At 41.5% G+C, this 24,785-nt stretch overlaps 1 protein-coding gene across 2 annotated transcripts in view; it reads right to left on the bottom strand.

Moving 5' to 3' along the window:
- Nucleotides 1-22,884, bottom strand: part of LOC136636899 (neurabin-2-like) — a 53,114-nt gene extending 30,230 nt beyond the window's left edge. For both annotated transcript variants that reach the window (XM_066612239.1, XM_066612238.1), the window contains exons 1-11: nt 22,549-22,884; nt 19,589-21,480; nt 10,266-10,398; nt 9,642-9,762; nt 5,376-5,480; nt 5,093-5,213; nt 3,191-3,334; nt 2,697-2,750; nt 1,507-1,736; nt 537-633; nt 279-450 (exon numbers count right to left, since the gene is read on the bottom strand). In XM_066612239.1, the coding sequence (XP_066468336.1) occupies nt 279-450; nt 537-633; nt 1,507-1,736; nt 2,697-2,750; nt 3,191-3,334; nt 5,093-5,213; nt 5,376-5,480; nt 9,642-9,762; nt 10,266-10,398; nt 19,589-21,196 (2,785 nt within the window). In that variant the 5' untranslated portion in view covers nt 21,197-21,480; nt 22,549-22,884. The remainder of the gene's footprint in view (nt 1-278; nt 451-536; nt 634-1,506; nt 1,737-2,696; nt 2,751-3,190; nt 3,335-5,092; nt 5,214-5,375; nt 5,481-9,641; nt 9,763-10,265; nt 10,399-19,588; nt 21,481-22,548) is intronic.
- Between the last annotated feature and the right edge of the window lie 1,901 nt (nt 22,885-24,785).

Below are 24,785 nucleotides of genomic sequence, written 5' to 3' on the forward strand. Positions count from 1 at the left end.
ACTCATTTGGCAGTTTTAAGGATGTTCATCTAAAAACTGACAAATCTAGTTGCTAGCAAGACAGATACCTTATACAGCAAAATTCACAGCTGAAATTAGTTATAGCCTAACACTGCACTCCATAAATAAAAGCTTCTTAAGGCTTATGGAAAAAGTTTTTGTTCAGAGTGCAAGTTTAGAATACAGCTGATGGTACATATGTTAAGAAATCAATAACATAACATTTTAAAACATTTTTTTAAATGTACTAGCACATATATTTATACACATTTACTTGCCAGAAAAATCTAATTTCTCCATTGAAGATTCAATATTCTGATCATCATCTTTTACTTCAAAATGTTCTGTGAGCTGGTCAGGCTGTAGAGTGGCAGTCTCTAATAAAATGCTATTTCCAAACATATAAGGGAGTCCCTCATATATTTTTAATTTATCTTCAAGCTCTGTAACCTGAAAATGTTGAAAGAGAATTTTTGAATCAAGGAGTTTTAAATGTTTTTAAAAGCAGTTTTCTTTTTCAAGTCATCTTGCCTAACCTTATCCTGCAACATTTTCAGCTCATTTGCATGCTCTTGGTCTTTCTCTTCCAGAATTTGTGTATGCTCTTCTTCTTTTTTCACAAGTTCTACTTCTCTGGTGAGGGAAGAGACATAATCACATTGTGTAATTTAGGAGTCTCATCTGAAAAAGGAAACATACTGAAATAGCTTTCTGTACTAAACTGAGCTACTCAACATTTTAACCTATGTACTGAAAACTCAAAATGACTAGGATACAACATACTGTGATTCTTTTTGTTTTTAGAATCTCATCTCCTACCACTGTATAATTGTTGATTATAGTCGACTAGTGGACACCTGTGAATATACAGGCAGGTGGGGGTACAGTGCCTTGCCCTTTCCCTTCTTCCCACTTGTTCTTTGCTATTTCCAACCCACTTAGGGCCAATCCTATCCAACTTTCCAGCAACAATGCAATTGCAATTCTCAGAATGATTAACATAGCAAAGGAATAAGATGGTGGTTCCCTGTCCTGTCCCAGAGAGATTTGCAATCTAAAAAACGGACCTTTTTCCCTTTGGCCTTTTATGTCTTGACTTTTGCTATCTCTCCAGTGGCTGCCAACATAGTCAGTTTTCTCATGAAAGAGAGACGCAAGTCTACTGGCAAGTTATTTTCTCTCTACACAGAATCTCTAATAACTAGGTAAAGACCAATTCAGATCTGAAACCCTTTGCCACAGCTGAAACAAAGGTACTCCTGGAACTACACAAGTGTGAGGAGCCCTGCCTGATACTGCTTCTTGATCAGACAATGTAGGATGATATTTGTCAATGGAAACTTGTGCTTTTCTTCCTGTTTGTTTTGCTTCCTATGTTGTTGCTTGTATTGCCCTGATGGTCTGAGAACAGTCTTAATAACAAACAACAATAAAGCATGATAAACAAAAAAAAGACAAGCATAGAACCTGATGAGTTTAACTTACAGAAAATGATACTATACTCACTTCTGTTGATACTCTTTGAGTAACTTCTTGGCCTTGTTGTATTTTTTCTCTAGGACATCATATTGTTCCTGAGTTTCTTTAAGATGCTCATTTACAGTTTTACATAAACTTTGTGCCTCTAACCAATAGGTTTCCAACTTCTTTATTTTCTCTTTGTTCTCATCTAAAGTTTCCTGGAGCTGGGATTTACATAACTCCCATTCGGCCTTTTCAGCTTCTGCTGCTTTTAACTTTAAAAACAATTCAATAGCATATTAGGTATATACTACGATTATCCTTCACAATCATTTTATGATTTAAAAAAGATAACTGTAATTTCTAAAATGAGGAAAGGAAAAGAATATACATTAAAATTAGTGGTTTTTTTTAATTTTTTGAAAGTTTATTCAAAATTATCTACTTTCAATAAGCAGTCTTTTTATGGTATGGACTAACTTGCTATAGCACCTTAAGAAACTATCCAGTTTCTGCAGATAACAGCTTACTGTTTCAATGATCTCTTTCCTTGCAATGGATTGTATTTGCAGGAATACAAATTCCTTGATTTGTGGGAATGGAAGGCACTTCTGTCCACACAAGAGAGGTGGGGTCATTTAAACTGATTTCTCCCCCCTTGGAAGCCTCCTATGCCACATTCAATTTTGTTTCAGTGGGTCGCCCAACTCCCAGGAGTGGATTTTGGGGGGCTGAGAAAAAGGAGAAGTTCCCACTTCCTTCCACAAGCATTAGGGTTAGGACATAATCCAAAATTTTGAGGGTTGCATGCAACCTCCATTTACACTGAAGGCCCAATCCTTTCCAACACTAATGCAGCCATGCCAAAGGGGCACATGCTGCATCCTACAGTGGAAGGGCAGTCATGTAGGTGACCTCAAGGTAAGGGAATGTGGGGCAACTCTCCTTCCTTCTCAAAAACTACATTGTCTGCTGCTTACTAGGAAGGTTAGGAAGAATCTGCAGGAAGGTTTTCTATAGCTGCAGATAACAGTAAGAATGCATCATGCAATTCTCTTGCTATATGGATCATAGACACGGGGCACTCCACAAAGAATGCACTGTTCTTCTTACATCACAGGGATGGGCAGTAGCTATGGGTGTGTCAGAGATAGAACTGGGGTTCATGCACTGAACTTTTACCAATGCTTGAATACGTACAAAAATATTCCATTTTAATTAAATGAATAATTTACCTTCTCCTTAAGTTGATTAACTTCAGCTGCTGTAACTGCATGTTTTAGTTGCAACTAGAAAAGGATACAAAAACAGCACTGTAAAAACGAAAACACCTGACATTTGAAACATTGTAAGATTCTCTATTATGACTTTATTTAAACCAGTAACTGCACTGCTGCAGTTTTTTCTCCTAAGTTTTAAGGACCTTTAAACAAGAAAGCACAGCAAGGGAGATCACCACATACAGCTGAGCAATTACTAGATTAATTACCAATCTGGTTGGTGTCGGAAACTACTGAATTTCTGATAACTTTCTATTTTTCTAAAAGTTCTAGAATGTTTTCGTAAAAACTGGCTGTTCCATAAACCAAAAATGAACAGAAGATGGTTTAAAAAAGTTATCACAAAACCAAAATTACATAAAGCCTATGACAGTAAAGTAAGTACAAGTGCAACATTTAGTCGAATGGGCAGCTTATTTAATAGCCATATAGCTCAAACTGTGGCATACCTCTTTAAACTTCAGAAGAAACTGTGTAGACTCCATGTCCAGTGGCAAATTAATATCTTCATTTTCAGGAAGATAAAATACTTCCACAGATTTTCCATGTAAGTGTGATTCAAAAGAATCGTCATCATCATCATAATCATCATCCTGAAAATATAGTAAAAACTGCTTTATTGAAACTAATTACATTTTAAAAAACTGGATCCATATTGAAGTATTTTAATTTTTGTTGTTAGCCACCGTGGGCATCCCATGTTATGCAAGATATAAATTTTTGAAATAAATCTTATACATCAGTGGTTCTTAAACGTTTAGCACAGGGATCTACTTTTTAAAATAACACTCTATTGAGATCCACCTAACTTTAAGAGGCTTTAAAAAGTGATCTAAAAGAAATACTACTTTCTTTATTTATTTGCAAAAGACTTGATCCATTTCTCATAATGAGGCAGGTCCAATGAATGACCTCAAGGTTTGAGGGGCTCCGTTTTATGACCCAGGCTTCACCTGCCCCCCACTACCTGTCACTGACAGACTTGGAAGAAAACGCACCAGAAAAAAGATGCTCAAACATTTATCTCCCTATATTAACGTAAGTTTGCAAACTGCAGGAGCTCAGCTGTTTGCAGGGCAGTTAGCATTTTTGAATTTTGACTTTTGAATAGCCTTGGGACTTGAGGCAATTAGTTGTCTGATCTTTCCATCATCACATTTTCAGTGGAGGCTTTGTGGGACCCACCAGAAATCAGGTCACAACTCACCAAGTGGGTCCCAACCCACAGTTAGTGGAACACTGTTACACATAAATGGCAGCCTTTTAAAACAAAAAAAGTGTATGAATTCACAACTATTTTAAGTTGCAATTTTCAATAATAAAGAAGAGGTAAGAGGACTAGCCCAGAAAGCCATTGTGATTCTGTTTCTTTGGGTTCCACACAACCCCAATGGTTCCAGTTTGCTAGTACACCTCATTCAGCATGGCCTATGAGCACTCTTTGTTCCTGCATTTGTGTGACCTAGCAGACATGGGAAGAGGGTCTTTCTAAGAACTGAAATCAGATCTGCCTGAGTTACAACTTCCTAGTCGTCAGGGAGTTTTAGTGGGATGTAATCTAATTTTATACATATCTACTCAGAAGTTAGTTAACTATTGGGTTTAAAAGGACTTACTCTGGTATTACCAGGCATAGGATTGTAGCCTTAAACTACTGATGCAACTAATCTAGCAGCATCTACTCTGAATGACAATGAAACTCAAGGATTCAAGCAGAAATCATTCTAAGTTCAGCTGCCTCGGTTCCTTTTAACTGGAGAGACCTGAGGTTGAACCTGGGATAATACTGCTGCAGTATCATGATGGAATTGGATTTCACAGCTGTGGACCAATGTGCATTCATGTGGGTTTTGCTTGGGGGCAAACAATACGTGTCTGATCAGTGCATGGGATGGTGATGGGGAGACAGATCAATGTCTGACTCATAGGCCGACATATTTGTGGATCTGTGTGTCTTTTTCTGAAGAATTCAGCTAAATGCACAGATCATGCAAATACAGCCTCTAGACTAGGGATCAACAACTGGAGTCACAAAAGTCAAATGTGGCCCACTACAATGCCACCTCAACTGTCTCAATTTCCAATCACTTGAGGCCAATCAAGGAGCTGGTGCTTGAAGTACTTGCCAACTATTCCTCATTTCTCAAAGCAGTCAGTCATCAGGAGAACTAGTTGGATTGACAAGAACTTTAGATTAAACATACTTTGTTCACTCAGTATCTTCAGGGAAGGTGAAGTTTAATTTGGTGAAACATTTTAAATAATGTGTAACAGACTGTACGTAATAGACTAGGCATATATGCATAATAGAACCTGAAGTTAAAACACATATGCAATTACACATTAGATACCTGTTCTGTATCATCAGGAGCATACTGCTGCTCATATAAGCATCTCTCTTGTTCCAAAGTCTCACTAATAAGACGAGCTACTTCACTCTGAGTACCTGGTTTTTCTCTTCCAATCAGAAACCTAAGGAAAAAAACACCAACCATCATCAATATATCTGTCAACATAAAACAATAGTTTCCAACACCACTATCTACAACAAGAAAAAATTAATTTAAAGTTTTGCCTTCACCTTTATTAATAAAGGAAGTCTAATGAGTTTTTTAAAAATAAAAATGCACATACCTGACTGTGCCTTTTGTATTTTTTAATACAGTTGCTGCAAAAAATTGAGTTACTCCTACAAGACTTATACCATCCACCTCAACAATCTGATCATTTACTTGGATTCTGCAAGGCAAAGAATAAAAACAAAATTAGACTAAATAAAACACAGAATTCGACAGAATATAAAATCATGTTCTGGGGAAAACTTTCAATATGATACAGGCTCAGCCTCATTATTATTATTATTATTATTATTATTATTATTATTATTCACATGGATTCCGTTCCATGCACTCACATGGATGGCAAAAAAACAAACTATAGCAAATCAATTTAAAAAACAAAGTTTCTTTGCTCCGGTGATTTAAAAACTGCCTTGATGACCTTTGTGATGTAAGACAAGAGTCATTAAGAAGACAATCAACCAAACAGTCCTCTTCCAAGCTCTTACTCAGTACCTCCCTTCACCAATGCAAAGTGATCACTTTCTTTCACGTGCTCAGGGGGAAGGGAGGGTTCTGCTGGAGAGAGAAGGATTGATGGATTGTCAGCTAGCTGCCCCCCCCCCCATTAACAAGGCTATTGTTAAAGGACTGTTCAGTTTTTTAAACTGATTTTATAGGGGTGCATTTTTCCCCTTCTCCAGGGATCAGCACATTCCTTCTCATTTGCAAGGGCCATTCGTGTTGAGTCAAATCCGTGTATTAAAAATGCATGTATAACAAGGCTGGACCTGTATAAGTCTTGGAACCCATAGATAAGATTTATTTAAGGTAGCCAGACCAGAAACTATTATTTTTTAATCCATATGAAAGCTCTCTTTCATAGTCGCATTCTGTTACCTTGTTTTTCTGAATCAAGTCTGTGTAGTTTTCAAGAATGATAATGACAGGTTAAGATGGTAAAAATATAAATTTTAATGAAGTTTTTAAAAACTTAAAATCAGATTTTTTAAAACCAGTCATTAAATATCTCTAAAAATAGCATGACTGATGAGACATAACTTTAACATAAGGAAGCATGCTAAAAAATGTAGGGAGGCCCCCCGTAACTGCAGATCCTACATCCGTGGTTTCACTTAACCGAGGATCGGACACACAGAGCCCCCCCTCTGGAGGCTAGGGGAGCTGGACTCAAATGTTTTGAGTCAGAGCATTTTTCAGGAGATAAATTTACCATGGAGCACTATGGTCGCCCTTATGCCAAAGGCACATGTGTGCATTTTTGGCTGTTTTTACCTAACTGCATTTTTCAAGTTGTTAGTTGATATTTTATCGTATAGCAAAAAGCATGAATTATTTTTCAAATTCTAAATAGCTTAAATTGTGATCTAAACTTAATTTTTCTCATTGGAACACATTAAAAATTCAAACATTGTTAAATATTGTTTTCTTAAAACATCCATTTTGCACATATGTGTCTTTTGCATAAGGGCAACAATACTTTCACCTACAGAGGTACTAAACTCAATGACAGCAGTACTGACAATGGAGGATATTTTTAAGTATATGGGCATGTTAGACATTGAGTTTTATTTCATTCAAAATGTTGTTTTCTCCACTAATTTAAGAGAAATAAGGAACTTAACTACATAAACAAAACACATAAAGGCAAAACATTTGAGGACAAATTCAAAGCAGGTATTGTAAATCCACAATATGCTACCCAAAAAGATATGGTATTTAAACCATTTTTACAGTTGCAAAACCAAAAATGTCACTTGGCATTGAAAAAGAACAATAAAGCATAGCTGGGAACTTAGATTCTAATGAGAGTCATGAGACTGTTTCACAATGTGGCTATATCTGGTTGCATTTGGGAAAGCAGCTGCCTCTCCACACTGGCATGACCCGGGCGGTGGGCCCCTTCCCTGAGGCTCTGGCGAGACGCAGCTGTGGCTTTTGCTCAACGGCAGGCCCAGCAGACTCCCACAGCGCTCAGTAAGGCAAGCTCCCCAGCAGGACCCAAACACTATCCCCAATACTTACTTATTCATAGTTCATGGCTGCACAAATTCACGATGTTGAGATTTGTCAGATATATTTTCTTTCTAAACTTTTTACAGAGCACTTGACGATGCTTCGAGGAGCACCAAGTGCTCTGTGGAGCAGTTTGGGAACAGCTGCAGTAAAATACGGGGGGCCCCCATACCCACGGACCTTGTATCCATGTTTTCAGTTAACCAGATTGGGTCTGTGGGGCCAACCCCACAGGGCTCAGAATGACTGTAGCAACAGAAAAAGCACTACAGGTGGACCTTCGTTATTCTTGAGGGTTCTGTTCCTGGACCCCTTGTAGATACCAAATTTCGTATGAAACCAAGTCATGAATTTTGGACACCACCAAGCTCCGAACATGACCTGAGCAAGGCTCTGGCCACGTCCGGAACTGTTCTGAGGTTCATGGAGCCTGCGCACAACCTCCACAGGTCTCAGAATGGCGTTCGGAGGTCCTAGAAGGGCACTTGCGGTTTTCACCTGAAAACCAGAAGTGCCCTTCTAGGACCTCCGAACGCCATTCCAAGGCCCGTGGAGGCTATGCACCGCTTCCATGGGCCTCAGAAGAGCCTCCGGAGGCGATCAGAGCACAGTGGGCAAACACACGCTGCTTCTGCTGGACTCAGAAAATCCTTCGGAGGGTGAGGGGTGTCCCCTCATTTCGTGGAAACAGGGGCATGCCTGCATGTTTGTTTTCATTATAAAGTGAATACAGGTTGAGAATAATTATTCGCATGGGTTCCGTTCCAAGCACTCACATGGATGGCAAAAAACGCACTATAGCAAATCAATTTAAAAAACAAAGTTTCTTTGCGCCTACCAAGTGCTATGTGGAGCACAGTTTGGGAACAGCTGCAGTAAAATACGGGGGACCCCCATACTTGTGGACCCTGTATCCGTGTTTTCAGTTAACTGGATTGGGTCTGTGGGGCCAACCCCCACGTGCCCCAGGACTCAGAATGACTGTAGTAACAGAAAAAACACTACAAAAACAGAAAAAAATTCTACAAAATATGCGATTTAAAAACAGCTGGCCCTTTTGACTCTAAGGTAAGAGTCATTAAGAAGACAATCCATCAGTGATTCACTCAGTTCCTCCACTCAGTCCCTCCCTTCACCAATGCAAAGCAATCATCTTTCTTTCATGTGCTCAGGGGGAAGGGAGGGGGTCCGCTGGAGAGAGAAGGACTGATGGATTGTCAGCCAGTTGCCCTCTCTCTCTCTCATTAAGGAGGCTATTGTTAAAGGACTGTTCAGTTTTTTAAACTGATTTTAAAGGGGTGCATTTTCCCCTTCTCCAGAGATCAGCACATTCCTTCTCATTTGCAGGGGCCATTCGTGTTGAGTCAAACCTGTGTATAAAAAACCCATGTATAAATAGGTTGGACCTGTATTCACTGATTGTCAATCACTGTTCTACCCATTAACTACCAACACTCATTTTCTGAAGAGTTTCATGTACTAAGGGTCCAATCCTATTGGCCATCAGCACTGGCGCTAAGTGTTGTAAACTTTCCATAAAGCCGTTTATGGCACCGCAGGAGAAGGGAGTGCCGGTGCAGGGCCAGTGCCATTTGGCCCAGTACTGGGAAGAGGACACCACATCGTCGAAGACTGCCAGGCAGTGGGGTAACCTTTTAGAGTGGGCAGGCAAGGTAAGGACGGGGAGGGTAGAACAGGCTGAGAAGTCTCACATGGAGGTTCTCAAGCCTGTGCCAACAAAATAGCCAGTGCAGACTTGAGAAGTCCCATTGTGGGGCCTGGGACATTCTTTGGGGGAAGGGGATAAAAGTCCCTTTCTCCCAAGGAGAACTCTGGAGGCTTCCCCATGCCTGCAGGATACAGTAGTAGTAATTTTGGTGCCACTGTTACTTCAGATGCCAGGAAGCATAGGATTGGTCTGTTAGTCTCCAAGTAACAACTCTTTCATAATGTCTGTACAAAAGAGCCAATCAGAAATCCTTCATTTGGCATTGTTCTCCTCTTCCTCCAGAGATATAAGTTTGTACGGCTGCATGATCAGAGGTCAAGAAACATGCTCTCTCTTGGTGATTTAAAATCAACTCACTCTGAAATCTGGCATTTTTCCACAATTCTACAAAATATGTTCCCAGTTAGACTAGAACTACTATATATTGTTAAATGGACAAAAGCCAATGGTGCCTACACAGTGATGAATTATAAACCCTGAAGCATAGAGTGTACTTTCATTACTCAGTTCTCAACTCAGAGCCCTCTTTTGCAAGCAAACGAAAGTCTATGAAACAAAATGAACATTCCTACTCACCGACCATCTTTTTGAGCAGCTCCGCTTTCAGTTATTGTTTTTACAAAAATTCCCAGTTTTTCCAATCCCTGATCTGCACCAACTCCCATTCCGATAATACTAATACCTAAGCCACTGTCACCTATAGATTACAAAAAAACACAGTGCATTTTAAAAATTAATTTCATTGCTCACACACAAAGATTGAAAGTGCTTACTATTTACTTCACAGTACAGTATCTGAATCATTAACAATAAATTATACAAATTCTTTATTTAAAAAAAAGTATGCTGTGGCAACCAAATGATTTTTTCCTAACTGGTTAGAAAAGGCTCCTGCTGTGTACATGCTCCCATATGATTTTTTAAAAATTGACAGATCCTAGCCATTTTTTTTAGGCAATAACTTTTTTGGTTATGACTTTTTTGGTTTGGTGGCAATAACTTTTCCCCCCACTCCTGGAGCCCTCTCCAAATATTTAGAAGGCAACTGTAGACTAAAGCCTAGGAAAATTTAAGATTCTTGTGTGCTTTTAAGATTCTTGTAGCCAGGTACCCAACATTTCCCAACCCTAATAATGAACACATTTTTACTTTTGGGGCCTGAGAGTACACTTTTATGGGACAAACATTTAAAAGTTGCACCTTTTTCAATTTCCACAGGAAAAACTTCCATTTTCTCCACCCTTTTCTCAAGTTCATACTCTGCTGATGCTGCCACTGGGTCAACTTCTTCATTACGTCGATCGTACTCCTCATTTGAGTAAGTACTGAACACCTGAGAAAGAATTTTAGAACAATTTTTCACTCAATAAACCAGATACAATTTCCATCTAAAAACTAGATACAATTTGTATTAAAAGCTGCATTTGGAAAAAGGTACTTTAATGTCCTCCTTGCAATTCACAACTAACCAATAACTGAAACTGCATGTAGTTTGTGCTAAAATGAATCTCAATTCAATACCAAGTTAGTTCAAATTCTATATCAAAGGAATAAAAAAAATTACATTACAAAATTACATTACAAAATGAAGGATACCTGTGCATATTTTACTTGCATTACCGTATATACTCGCAAATAAGTCAAAATTTAGGCTTTAAAATTGGCCCTGAAAACTTGGGTCAACTTATACACAGGTCAATATGGTAAATGAAGCTTCTAGGAGCAGCAGCTTTGTGAGGTGGGGGTGGGACTGGGCTGAGAAGCAGGACACAGGAGGGTGGGGAAAAAAGGAGCAATTTTAATTACCAGTTTCTGAGGCAGCAACAGAAAGCAAGCAAAAAAAAAGTAGCCGTTTTAGCTTCTCCAAATAGGAAGAGTAGTGAAAGCGGTCATGAAAATTGTAGTCTGTATGAGGCCCGCTGCTATGGAAGTACAGCACTGTACACCTCACAAAGCCTACAACTTCCATAAACACCTTCATCTCCCTTCCTGTTTCAATAAGAAGGTTTAACAGCTCCTTTTTTATCTTTTTGGCTGCTGCAAACAATTCCAGGTAAGTTGTTTTCAAAAATTTTTACACATTCCTAAATTTTACCCTGACTTATCTGAGGGTTGTAGAAAATTCCATATTTGGTGCAAAACCTGTCCTTGTTTGTGAGATCGACTTACACTCGAGTATCTGCAGTGTTCAGTTTGCTTCCATGATCCAAGTTTTCAAATAATTAATACACTTTGTTCACATTTATTTGCAAAAACAAGGGCATTGAAGATATTGAGATAGACCAAAAGACAACATAGCAACAAAAACAAAAAAAAGTTGGAGACCAATGTTCTTTTCCTTGATCACTGATAGCCTAACAGGAATATGATGGTTTTTCCACTACATTTTTTTTAAAAATGCCAAGTTAGATGTTAAACACAGTGGGACAGAGTGAAAATCTCTCTTCCTCCATCAGAAGCACTCCTTCGATCAGATAAAGGAAACTTTTGGTTCAATGCATTTTTTCTACTTGTGAGGGAGGGGAATCACACGAAGTTAACACACCTGTTCAAAAGAAGGGTGCCATTATGAAAGTTTTTTTGCCCCCAGAAACAGGGAACATCAAGTTGCAGATATCACTATATTGAGTAATCTCTACAACTGATTTAAACATAAAATTGAAAGCACCACCTATTTTTGCCTATTTTTATTTATTTTGGCCAATAAAGTTATACTTTGTTTTACAGGATATTATTATTCAAATTAAATCATATTTGAAATGAGCATTCATGCAGCTGTCACAACCTGGTTCAGAAGGCATGTCACTAAACAGAACTACCAGCAGAAACAGCAGCTGCTATACTGTACTACCATGTCTTGTATTAGCTCACTGAAAAATCTCATATTACAAAATGGGGTAGGAAAATTTTATCGTGATCAGATTTCTTTTTCCATTGATGGAGTTTACTTCCTAAAACCCAAACAAGTGCTATCTAACAAATTCTAAATTGGGGGTATTACATGAGACCTGAAAGAACAGACTTGAGTACAATACACAAGTAGCAAGAGGAAGAATAGCAACTTTCAATTTCTGTGTGCCATGCAAAATAGGAAATAAAAAAAACCCATCCCACATAGATGTACAAGCTACACACACTTCTGAAGCTTATGCACTTCACTGCAGGAGAAATGTACCAGTTCTGGATTTGCACATTATACACAAAGCCAAAACAAAAAAAGGTAGCACAAACTACTTGCACTTTCCTTCATTACCACATATCCAGTATCCAGTTGCCTTAGGGAGAGACACTGTAACTGAATAAGTGCATCAAGTGTTAGGGAAAAAAAATGTAACTGTCATTCTTGAATGACTGCTTTATGGCCACACAAAGTACAGGAAAGTTGTACTGTGAAAAGGAGGGCAAAGAGTTCCAACTGCCACTGATAGGCCAAGATCAGTGGGTGCTAAAACACTGTGGACAGGAAACTATTTGTTTTACTATGTAAATTGCTTTGTGTACTCTGTAGAAAAGTGGTATACACGTGGGGTCCTGTATCCACAGATCTGGTATCTGCAGTTTCAGTTATCCATTGATGTCCCCCCCACCGCATCCATTAATGTTCTTTAAAATCTTATCTGTGCTTCTTGCCTTAAACAGGGCGCTATAAGTATTCAAGCTTTAGCTTGAAGAGAGCAGGCTACTGGCAGCTTCAATGACTGACAAAAATAGACTTAATGCTAAACAGGAAGCAGTTAACTGCCACATCCTGTTTACTGTGAGGTCTATTTTCATCCGTTATTCAGGCTGCCAGCAGCCTGTTCTCTTCCCACTATAAGCCTGAATGTTTATAGCGCCCTGTTTAAAGAAAAGTACCGGTAAGACTTTAAAGTCTATTAATGGGTGCAGAGGGCATGAAGGAGGCACTATTAATACAGGCTTCCCCGTATCCGCTGTTTCTGTAACCACAGAAGGTCCCTGGAGTAGATCCCCATGGATACGGGGCATGCCTATATAGTATTTTTAACAACAAACAAATGCTACTCCACAATGTCCCCTATGCCACTCTTTTGCTGCACCCCCTCCTCTCCTTCTCTGCAATATGGAATAAGTGGCTCTATTCCTTTCCTTGGCACGCCTTCCCATTCTGCTAATTGAAAACAAATTACTCTAAATAAATTCTCTGTCTCTTTTCTAAAAATCAGTGCTTCCCAAACCATTTGAAATTCCTTACTAACCATTACCATCATTACTATTTATGCTGATACTGAATAAGGTTTATTATTTGAAAATGATATAAGATGTAGAGAGGGCACAGTGGTGAGTAACCATGAACAGGACTTTCCATCGCCAACAACCGCTACTCAAAATGCAAGATGTAATAGGGATAGCTACTATTAAGCACTTCCCAGTCCTTCACTTGCTACTCGCAAGCAAATACAGTCTGGGAGTTCACTCAAAGTAGTTTTTGGCATATTGTACAATTAATATGCCAACACTGCAAAATAAAATATATGAAAGTCCATATCTTGTCTAAGTACATCTATGACGATACCAGTATAATGATACCAGTATAATGATATAATAATACCAGTATAATGACCATGCATATTTCAGAAAGGCAAAGAGAGACTATCTTTCTCCCTTTCTTTGGGCCCAATCCTATCTAACTTTCCAGCATCCAGTGCAACCACATGCAAACTGGAATTGGTTTGCACGCATTGCTTCTCAACATTCTAACACTCATGTAACCTTGTGCAGAGGGCTGCGCGGGGCTCCCCACACTTCCTGCTGCTTGCAGACGCCCAAAGTAAGTAAAAGTACCCCCCCAGTGGTGCAATCGTGGGGATTGTGTTGTTGCCTCCCCTCTTCTTCCACTCCTTAAAGGGATGGGGGGAGCTTTACTTGAACTGGTGGGTCATGACCCACCAGTTTGAGAACCAGTGGGCTACAGCGTTTAGGGCTATTCAGTCTAGAACAGTGTTTCTCAAACTGTGGGTCAGGACTCACTAGGTGGGGTCGCAAGCCAATTTCCATTCATTTCAATATTTTATTTTTAAGCTATTAAACTTGATGCTACCATGATGACTGCATTTGGGGAAATGTTACACATCTGTAGTTTTAACAGGCTACTATGTATATACAGGTTGAAATTCTCAAAGGTTCCATTCCAAGAACTCAGGTGGATGGCAAAAAACACAGTACAGCAAATCAATTTTAAAAACAAAGTTTCTTTGCTCTGGTGATTTAAAAACAGCCTTGCTGATCTTTTGAAATGCACACAGAGGCAAACAGTCTGTCTCCAGGCTTTTAGGTTTCACTAGAAGGCAGCAATCCCTCCCTTCACCAGGAGCCCCAGCAAGGGGGAAAGAATGGACAAGATGATAATCGCTGCCATTTAGCCTTCTTTCACATGCTCAGGGGAAAGGAAGGAGTGAAGCCTGCAGAGAGAATGATTGATGGATTGTCAGCCTGCTACCCTCTCTGGCATTATTAAACAACTGTTTTCCTTTAATTTAAAGGGCCCTTCTCATCAACTCTGAGATAGAAAAATCTGTGGATACTTAGGTTATACCTGTAAACACTTGTATGACTGTCTCTCCGCAACAATAAAAAGCAGTTTTTTAAACTGTAATTTTAAAGGGGTGCATTTTTTCTCCTTCTCCAGGGATCAGCACATTCCTTCTTATTTGCAGGGGGTTATTCGTGCTAAGTCAAATCCGTGTATAAAAAATCCATGTATAAGAAGGCTGGACTTGTACTTCTAACAAAGATAGTGAATGGGACTTACTCCTGGGTAAGTGTGGGTAGGATTGCAGCCTAGGATTGTTAAAAATTTTCCTGCTTGATGATGTCACTTCCAGTCATGATATCACCCATCATGTGGGTGCTGACAGATTCTCATTCTAAAATGTGGGTCCCGGTGCTAAAAGTTTGAAAACCACTGGTCTAGAACAGTGGTTCCCAAACTAGTAAGCGCCACGACACACTTTTTAAAACACCCTACTGGTACCTACCTAGCCATGCAAGATGAAAATAAAAGGTTTCACTTTATGAGCCACTCAAGTCTCTGTTTTTATCCTTTTACACTTTTTATCCTTTTTTACTATGTTAGCCTGACATACAAAACATATTTTGTACATATACATACATTATGAATTCATAAATTAAAAATGCAGTTTGAAAAGTCAACTGGAGGCTGCGGAACAGTCTATAACTGTTCTTCAATTGGAGAACTGTAAAAGAGGAACCACAGATCAGTGGTAGAGCACATGCTTTGCATTTAAAAAGTCCCATGTTCAAATCTGGTATCTCCAGTGAAAGGGATGAGGTAACAGGTGATAGAAAAAAAATCTGCCTACTGAGCCCTAGCCAATTAAAGTAAACAATACTGGGACAAATTAACTAATGCTGTCACTCTGCGTAAGGCAGCTTTCACTATATATATGTCCACCATTTGCTGGCATTAATAAAAATCCCAAATCAACAAACACATGGTGAAAAAGATTCCCCTGATAAAAACACTGATAAAAATCAAAGCATGTGTGTTTGGCTCAACACACATCACAAGCTCACTTACTTCTGACCTCCCCTTTCTGACCCAAATTCCCACAACCCTTGTCATCCTTAATCATAGTACAATATTATGTCTTCAGCAATACTAATCAAAGTTCCATCTTAACCAGTGTTTGGAGCAGGTTTGCCACCACTGGTTAAGAGGCCAACCTATTTAAAACACTAAGCATAGTTAGCACTAGTGCAGATTTAAGATTTTAAGTACCAATTGAATAAAAGATAAAAACTGATGCATAATGGGGCAAAATAAAAACTTCTTGGCCCAAGATGATGAATGCCAGGGAAAATGACAGTAAAGATGTCAGCAGAACATAGTTTTTTTAATGGTCAAATAAAGATATCACATGATGATATATTATCTCAATTAATGATCCTATGTTTGCCCATGGCTATTAATACAGTTTTGAACCTTGAAAACCTAACAACTGGCTACAATCCTGGAAAGGTTTTTCTTCACATGTTTCAAACACTGTAACAAGACTGAACCAAGTCAACATGAAATGGTAGTTCAAAAAGCCAAGTTGAAAAATTATAAATCATTGCATGCTATCCCACATATGAGCTCCAGAATGTCTTTTTGAAAGTTTTAACATTTGAACATGCAACTGAACTTCTGGATCCTTTCTTAATACAAATATTCTTCATAATAACCAGAAAATTAAAATATTTTGGATAATTAAGAAGTACCGAGCAATAGGCTTCTAATAGGTTACCAATAATAAGCCTCAACCTCAAAATCCCTACACATAGCAACTGAATGCAGCACAAAGACCTGTAGGCACATATCATTTGAAAAAGTGATTGGTACTGTCCATTTTGACAGTGAAAATTACCTGTTTGGAGACAAGGAGAGGAAGCCATGAATTAAGATCATCTACCCACTTCAGCCTGAGGACAGCACAACTAAAGGGAAGCATACACTGGCCTTTGTCATCAACTAAATGACTAAGAGCTGCCAAGTTGTTTTTTTACATTATTATTGGCTGCAGCCACCCATGATTATTGTGACTGTAAGGTGGGGTATAAATCTTCAAAATAAAACAAGCAAGCAAACAACTGGCACAGTCAGAGCTGACTGCACTGACCATCTGGATGCGCCCAAGGATTTGCTTGGTTCACATGGAGGTTTGTTTTTAAACCTAGAAAGCCCCACTAGTAATGCAAAAAACAATGATACACATAACTCATACACATTATGGGGCACATTGTGTACTGTACACATAATATACAAGTGGCACAGATATACCTGCTAATGTATTACCACATGAAGAAACAATTGGTTATATAAAATAACAGAATTTATGCAAAAAACCTGCAAACAAGACTTGTGACATTTTTGAAAATTTTATACTAGGGAAGAAAGAGTATCATCCTAAGCATATTTATTTCCTAAAAAGCATAGGTAGAATGACTACTTCACAAATTTAACTAAGGGCGCAATCCTAACCCACTTTCCAGCATTGTCATAAGGGCAATGCAGTTCTGAGGTAAGGGGAAAAAAAATCCTTACTTTGAGGAGGCCTCCATGAGTGCCACCCAACTGCAGGATGCACCACAGATTCCATTGGCACAGCTATGCCAGTGCTGGAAAGTGGGTTAGGATTTGGGCCTAAAGCTCAGGAGCTACTACTGAATATAAGCAAGGCATTACAGGAATATTTTTTTAAAAATTCCAAATGAGGGACTAGAGATGCCTAAACTATAGGCACTTTTACACACTTTTCTGATTTTCTGTGTGTCAAGGATATCAGACAAATCACAAAAACTTGGGAAATCAAGTTCTTTAATTTAAAACTTAATTTATGTCCTGTTAACTATTCAACTTGTACTGTTTAACTGTTCAAACTTTTTATAGCAGTGATTCTCAAACCTTTTAGCTCCAAGACCTACTTTTTAAAATGACACTCTCTCACTCCACCCAGCTTTACAAGACTTTTAAAAAAGTGATCTAGAAAGAAATAACTATTTATTTACAAATATTTTATTTATTTATTTGCAAAAAACTTGATACATTTTTTGTGATTTTCTGTCAAGGCTTAGTGAAGTGACCCAGTCTTCACCTGCCCCCACTACCTGTCATTGATGGACTTGGGAAAAAAACATCAAAAAAAGATGCTCAAACATTTTTCTCCTTGAGGCAATTTGATTTTTCCATCATCTGTATTTTCACTGAAGGCTCTGCGGAACCCACCAGAAATCAGGTCCTGACCCACCAAGTAGGTTCCAATCCAAAGTTTGAGAAATACTGATTTATAGGAAAATCAAAAGAATCACATCACACTTGGAAAAAGTAACAAAGGGCAGCTTTGGTTAGCATCTGTATCTGTTACAATTCTTTTCTGATACGCTAAACTTTTACATATAATACAAACCAAGTGGAAATGTGTGCATTCTTCACAGTAGACAAAAAGAGTACAGTCTGCGTTGCTTAGCGACAGGGATGCGGACCAGCACCCCATCTCTAAGCAAGGCTTGATGCTATACAAAGTCTCTGAAGGCGAGAGAGTCGCGCTCCCCTCACCTCCAGAGGCTTTCCTGAGCTTCGGAGAGACAGTGTGCACCTGCGCACTGCCTCTAAGAAGCTCAGAATGCCCATTTTGGATGAAAAGTCGCGATTTCCAGTTTGCCAGGAAACCAGAAGTCACGTGTTTTTTGCCAAAATGACCAGTCTGAGCCTCTCTGAGGCTCAGAAAAGCCTCCAGAGGTGAGGGGAGCATGGCTCCCCTTGGCTTTGGAGGCTGAGGGAGGGGTGAAGAGGCACCAGCGATGGCCACTGCATATGTGGGCCATCACTGTCTAGGGCACTGCTAAGCGACACTCACCTATACTTTCCCTAAACTAGCAGTTTCTAAACTCTCCAGTAGCTTGGGAAGCATTATAAGATCCTGAGGGGGAGGAGCGAAGGCAGCAACACAATAGCTACTATCTTGCCACTGCGGGGGGGGGGGGGAGTAAAAGCATTTTTTTTAACTTGTATGAGGTAGCACCAGCCTACTGGGGGGTCTAAGGAGCCTGAGGACCCCTTAAGCCTCCAAACTGCTAAAATTAGTTAAAACACAGCCACTTCTCATTTTTGTCACCGGAAGCCTGGCGCTGCCTCAGATAAGTTTTCTTTAAAAGCCTTTTGGCCCTGGCAACAGTGCAAACGTAACTATTGCATCACTGCCTTAACCACTATCCGACCACTTAAGGGGGCAGAAACAGGACTTCCCTGGATGGCAGAGTGGGGCGTCATGATGCTCCAGTTTGAGAACCTGTGCCCTAAACTATCTCACAGAATGACAGTATTCCTAATTACACAGGCCTACAAAATTGAGCTTCAGAAAAGTTTTTCCCAAACTTTATGGTGGTTTGATATGAATTTGGGGTGCCAATTCCAAAAATGGCATCCGTTTTGCCCTATCATGTCTAGTCTGGGAGATATAGTAAAGCCTCATTAGTGAATGGTTCAAGCAGCTTCCTCATGAGGAAGCCATGGTGTAGGCTTCCTGATGAGAAAGCTGCTTGAACCATTCACTAAAGAGGCTATGCCGTCTCCAAAAGTAGACGTGATAGAGCAAAACAGATGCCATTTTTGGAATCAGCACCCCAAATATACCCAGCAATTGGTGTAACATTTAAGGAAGCAAAATGTGTGTGGGCCTGTGTTATTTATCCGCCAAACCACTAACATATACACACCTAACACTACCTTATCTCCTAACTATAAATAAGCAATCTACAAATTATTTTCACAAGTCTACCACCAGTACCTAAGAATTCCTTATATACTTTACTGCCTAGTAACAGGCTTGCTTGTTGGGAAGTCCTATTTGTATCAAAGGGAACTGGTTACATGTACTCATGTGGATCGGTTTGTTGGGCCATTTATAGTTTTCAGTTACACATATGCAGCATCAGTTGTCCCTGTATTTAAATTAGCTACAACAAAGGTTATACTATACTATTTACATGTGTGGATACTATACCTTGATTGGGGCTGTGGAGAACTTTACTTTCTTATCTGGATCAGGGTCTTCTTCCTCAGAAAGTCCAGGAAATTCCTCATAATCATTATCATAGTTGTATTTATCCTCTGACAACATTTCTCCTCCTTCAGGGCCTTCTGTTTCCCTGTCATCATCAAAAGCTGCATTCTCTATCCCAAAAACATTGGAAGAAAATCCACTAAAATCCTCACTCTGTTCTTGTCCTTCTTCCTCTTCACTCTCAATCTGTTCTACATCATCCTGCGCTTTTTTCTGAACCTCCTCTAGAGGAGATGACACTTCTTTTTCTTCTTTTTGACTAGGCTCGCCATGCACACCAGATTCTTCAATTTCCTTAGATACGTTATTTCCTTCCCAACTTGGGAACCTGAGTGGCCTCTCTTTCTGGAAGACATTAACTTCTCCCACAATTTCATTGTCATTGCCTAAAGTTTTATTCTGCACCACAATCAATTCAGCTCTAACTAGTTCTACCTGGGATATTTTTATGGGGGCTCTATCCACTTTAGTGGAAGAACTAGTTGTAGCCTGCTGATCCTTTTCAGAAATTTCTAGATCTCTTTTAGATGCTTCCTCAGTGGCCCTACTCAGCTTATCCCTTTCACTAACATTGCTGCTGCTCAAGAAGGCAGGTGTTGCAAGAGCTGGATTCTGCTTCAAGCACTGGTCTTCCCTAACCACTGGTGATTCCCAACTGCAGAACACTGTCTGGATAGGGCTTGGAGTGCCCTCATTTTTTAAACTATCCTTGGACTCCTCACCATCACTATCAGCCAAGAAACTCTCCAGTCTCCTAGAAATAGGTCCAGCATTCAGAGAAGAGGATCTACAGCTACCACTGGACTGCTGCAGCTTCTGTTCACTGCTTCCTTGATTCTCCACTTTGCCTATGTTGACCTGAGAACTCACATCAGTATTGAAATCAAAGTGTTCTACCATATTACTACAGTCAGGTGAGCCAGAGCCATGTCTCCTCCTGTCTTCAAACTTTTCATCTTTGCTGGGAGTACATCTGTCCAGTGAGCTTCTCTTTTTAATGTTCCTTTCAAAAAGTTTCCTAGTCTCAGAAAACTTCTCTGCTAGCGCAGCTTTGTCAAGATTTCCTTCATCATTGCTGCGGATAACTTTGTCAGTGAAAGCAGCAGCAGATAAAGAATCCTGGGAATTGGTGCAGAGGCCAGAACCACTATTGAGTAGGTTATTTTTTTGAACACAGAGGAAAGATGGGCTACTTGGAGATGGAGGTGCAGGATCGGCTGAAGCTGTTTTGGAGATTATTTTGGGTTCAGAAGGTGGGCTGTTCTCACAACAAACTGCAGTGGGAGAGCCACCCATCTGCATAAACATGTTTTTGATCTTGTGTACTCTGTTCCCATAGGTGACAGCTCTGCCACGAACATGTGGGTCATTACCCCCTCCATTGGATGAGCTGGTCACCTTTTGCTGATGACCAGACTTGTCTGAAGCATTATCAGTGTTCACTGAATCAAAACTGCACTTAATAGCATGAAAATCAGCTTTATAGGCATTTCTGTGTGGAGAGGCACTTCTCAAAGTTCTGTCTCCTTTGCCTTCAGTCTTCATCATCGTCAAAAGGAGAGCCTTCACTCCTTTTCAGGAGTGGGGAAATGAAAACCAACAGCAGCTGCCCCCCACAATGACTGGATACAAGCCTATTACAGACTGGAGAGAGCATGAGACTGGAAGACGCCTCTGCCAGGGTTATTCTTCCGTGCAGGCATTGAAATGAATTGTGAGGGAGGAAAAAAAGAGAGAGGAACATGCAGAGAGGAAAAAAAATGTCCCAGGAATGTAGCTGGGAAAATGGGATACTAACTCCACGGCCAATCCACTCGTATCCAGAAAGCCATCTGCAAATAAGAGAGAGTTTGTGAGCTGGAAACCTCACTCATTTATGCCAAGTATTTCAGCCTTGTCTCAAATGGAATTCCATACCCTGAGGAACAGTGAGAGAGAGACTTCTCTATTGTGCTCTCTACCAGTCCAAAGGTGAAGCCAAAAATTTATTTTTTTTTAAAAAGAACAGATATGGATCCCGCATCCGTCCTGCCTTTCAGGATTTATTGTGTCACTTGACGAAAGTTTACTGGAGCTTAGCTCCGGAATGTATTTTCACTGCTAAAAGCCCAACTAAGTCATAAACAAGCAGCAGGAAAAAATACATAGTTCTAAACATGTGGGAACAGTGCCTTTCTTCTTCTCTCTGTAGCCACTGAACAACTACAACCAGCTCCGCCTCATCTGGGATTAAGGCTGCAAACCTAGCCATCCTTCCCTGGGAGGAAGTCTCATTGGACACAATGAGACTTACTTCTGAGTAGACACGCGGTATAGGAGTAGGCTGCAACTGGAAGGATTTCCAGGGCAAAGGATGTGCCTTCCAGGCAGGGTCTGGAGGCCCAGGACTTTTCAAGAAAGAACAGAAGAGCCCAATCCTATGCCACATGTCTACTCAGAACTAAGTTCGATTATAGTCAATGGAGCTTACTCCCAGGAAAGTGTGGCTAGGATTGCAGCCTTAGAGCCCAAACCTATGCGTATCTACTCAGCAGTAAGTCCCATTACAGTCAATGGGGCTTACTCCCAGGAAACTGTTGAGAGGCTTGCAGCCTGAAAGCCCAAGCCTCTGCATGTCTACTCAGAAGTAAGTCCCATTCTAGTCAATGGAGCTTACTCCCAGGAAACTGTGGCTAGGACTGCAGCCTGCAAAGTTCCAATGGGGTCTGAAAAGTCTCGTAGCCCCCACAGTTCCCCTTCCCAACGCCAGGCGAGGGGGGGCTCCAAGTACACCTCGCCATACTTCCTGAAAGGCCCATCTGTGGGAAGGACAGGGGCAGAGAGGGGGGCTCCGCGGCCTCCCCGACCCCCGCCCGCCTTCCCAGTACCCCCCACCCCGCCAGTGCCCCCCCTTCCCTCACCGGCGGTTCGGCTCCCCTTTTTTCTCTCTGCCGGGCAGCGACGCCAGCGCTTTCGGCCCCAACTTGGAGCTTCCTTGTGGGAAGAGCGAGCCCCTCCTCCGCCTCTCCTCTCGCTACCGGGCTGGGAGTGGAGCGGCGGGGGGGAGGTGAGAGTCCGGCCGTCCTTCTGAGAGGCTCACAATGGAGCCGCCGCTGTGGCTGCTGCTGGGCTTCGCGGCGGCGCTCAAGTCTCGCCTCAGCCGCCAAACTTTCCAGAGCCAGCACTACCTCAGAAGCGGCCCCGCTCCGAGCGCTCCTTCCCCGCGGAGCTAAGGCTTCCTCCTCGCTCTCTCGTCCCCCCCCCCAACGGACGAGCACCGAGTTGCCCACCGACAGCTGCTGCCGCCCCCTCCTCCTCCTCCTCCTCTGCGGGTCTCACTCCGCCCCCTCACGAACTATTCGCCCGCCCGACCGCTACTGAGCTCTCTAGAGTCGCGCGCCCGCCCGCACGGCCCGTTCACTTCAATGGTTTTTTTTTTTCCCTCTTTCCCCTCAGGGCCGCGCGGGGAGGCTCGCGCTCCCACACACACATAGAGGGAGGATTCCAGCCGAGCGCGCGCCCGCGCCTTTCTCCAGTTCGCTGAGGGAGAAGAACGCAAGAGGCGCGCGCACGCGGAGAGACGGGAGGGGGCGGAATCCCGGCTCTGAGGGGCCTGAGCGAGCGCCTCAAAGTTCGAAAGGGAAACGGCTGCGTCCGTTGGGATCTTCCACGCTTGGGATGCGGGGTTCGGGCGATACCATCTGGGGGAGGGGCAGGGAAACTGGCTGTTCCAAGTGTGCCCCCTGCCGTGGGCGGCCTCTGGAGCGCTCTCCTCGCAACGCTCCTGGGACTGACTTCTCCCTCCATTTCCTAGAGGCGCCTCACTGCAGCTGGGGCTGTTTTAATGCTAAACCTTTCCCAGCAGGAGGCGGAGGGAGCTATGCCAGCGCCTGTGTTTCCCAAGAAGACCAAGCATGCACCGTGGGCTGCAAGCCTCTCCACGCTTTCCTGGGAGTAAGCCCCATGGACTCTCATGAGGCATGCATAGGACTGGGCTCTTAAAGCAGAGAAAAACTGGCAGTCCATCTTACTACTACTGGACATGCCACTGCCACAAGGGTTTTATGGAACACAAGTACTGATTCTTTCCAAAGCAACTTTTCATCAGGCAACCAATATACTGTATCTACTATTATTAGCTAACTAGTGCATGCGAACTGGCAAAGACTTGAAATAAGCAGGACTACCCTCCTGTGGGGATGGAGCACCTGCCTGTACACCTGAACTTCCCACTCTTTGGGTATTCTCTGGAATGGCTGGGACAAACGTGGCATCCTCACACAGGCAATCCTGGGTGTTGTTGCCACCTGGAAGGGAAAATTAAAGTAGGCATGTAGGATCTGATACTTAGGACTGCTGAGGTTCGTTGCTGTATCATCATTCTGTATTACAGTATCCTGTAGTGGCCTAGACTAGAGCAAGCTTGGCAAACTCATTTCATACAGTGGGCTGAATAGCCTTCCGGATGCCTTCTAAGGGCAGGAACTGATGTCATTAAAGAGGAAGTGATGTCATTAAGCAGGTGATAACCAAAAATAAGCACTTTTTCCTCAAGAACTCCTTAGCCACAAATGACAGAAGAGAGAATAAGCAAATCCTGATCATATTTCAAGGTTTTAGAGGCCCCAACTATCCTGCAGGCCATCCTTTCAGCAGCACTGCTTCTGCCAAGATGTTGCTTCGTAGCTCAGCAGCAAATATGCACTCATAGCAGTAGCTGGGGTAATATATCCAACCCTTCTGAAGTTTTCTGATACATCCAACCTTTCTGAGCTGTTCGCTGCTTCGTTCTTGTGAGCGCTTGCAAGAACAGGGCGCAGTGACTTGGAGCAGTTGCTTCTTAGAGCTGCTCAGTGGAGCCCCCCTTCAAGTTGTGCCCAGGGCACATGTCCTGGCTGCCATACCTTTATGCACTGGGTGTACTTTAACTTTTTTAGTATTTGTGGTGTTGTCTGATAAGTTTGTTATAATTTTATTGCTTGTTTTTGAAAGCTGCTTTGAATGCTTCTAAATAGAATAGTGGCAGTCCCCTGGGGGCTGGGGATAAGAATAGGCCCTCAGTTTGGCTGTACTTGTCGTAAGAGGCGACTAAACAGCCACCGGGTAGATGGGACTCGTCAGCCTGGGAAGGCAGCTCATCTGAGAGAAGGAAAACTCT

Source organism: Tiliqua scincoides, chromosome 1, assembly GCF_035046505.1.
Source record: "Tiliqua scincoides isolate rTilSci1 chromosome 1, rTilSci1.hap2, whole genome shotgun sequence".
NCBI lineage: Eukaryota > Metazoa > Chordata > Lepidosauria > Squamata > Scincidae > Tiliqua > Tiliqua scincoides.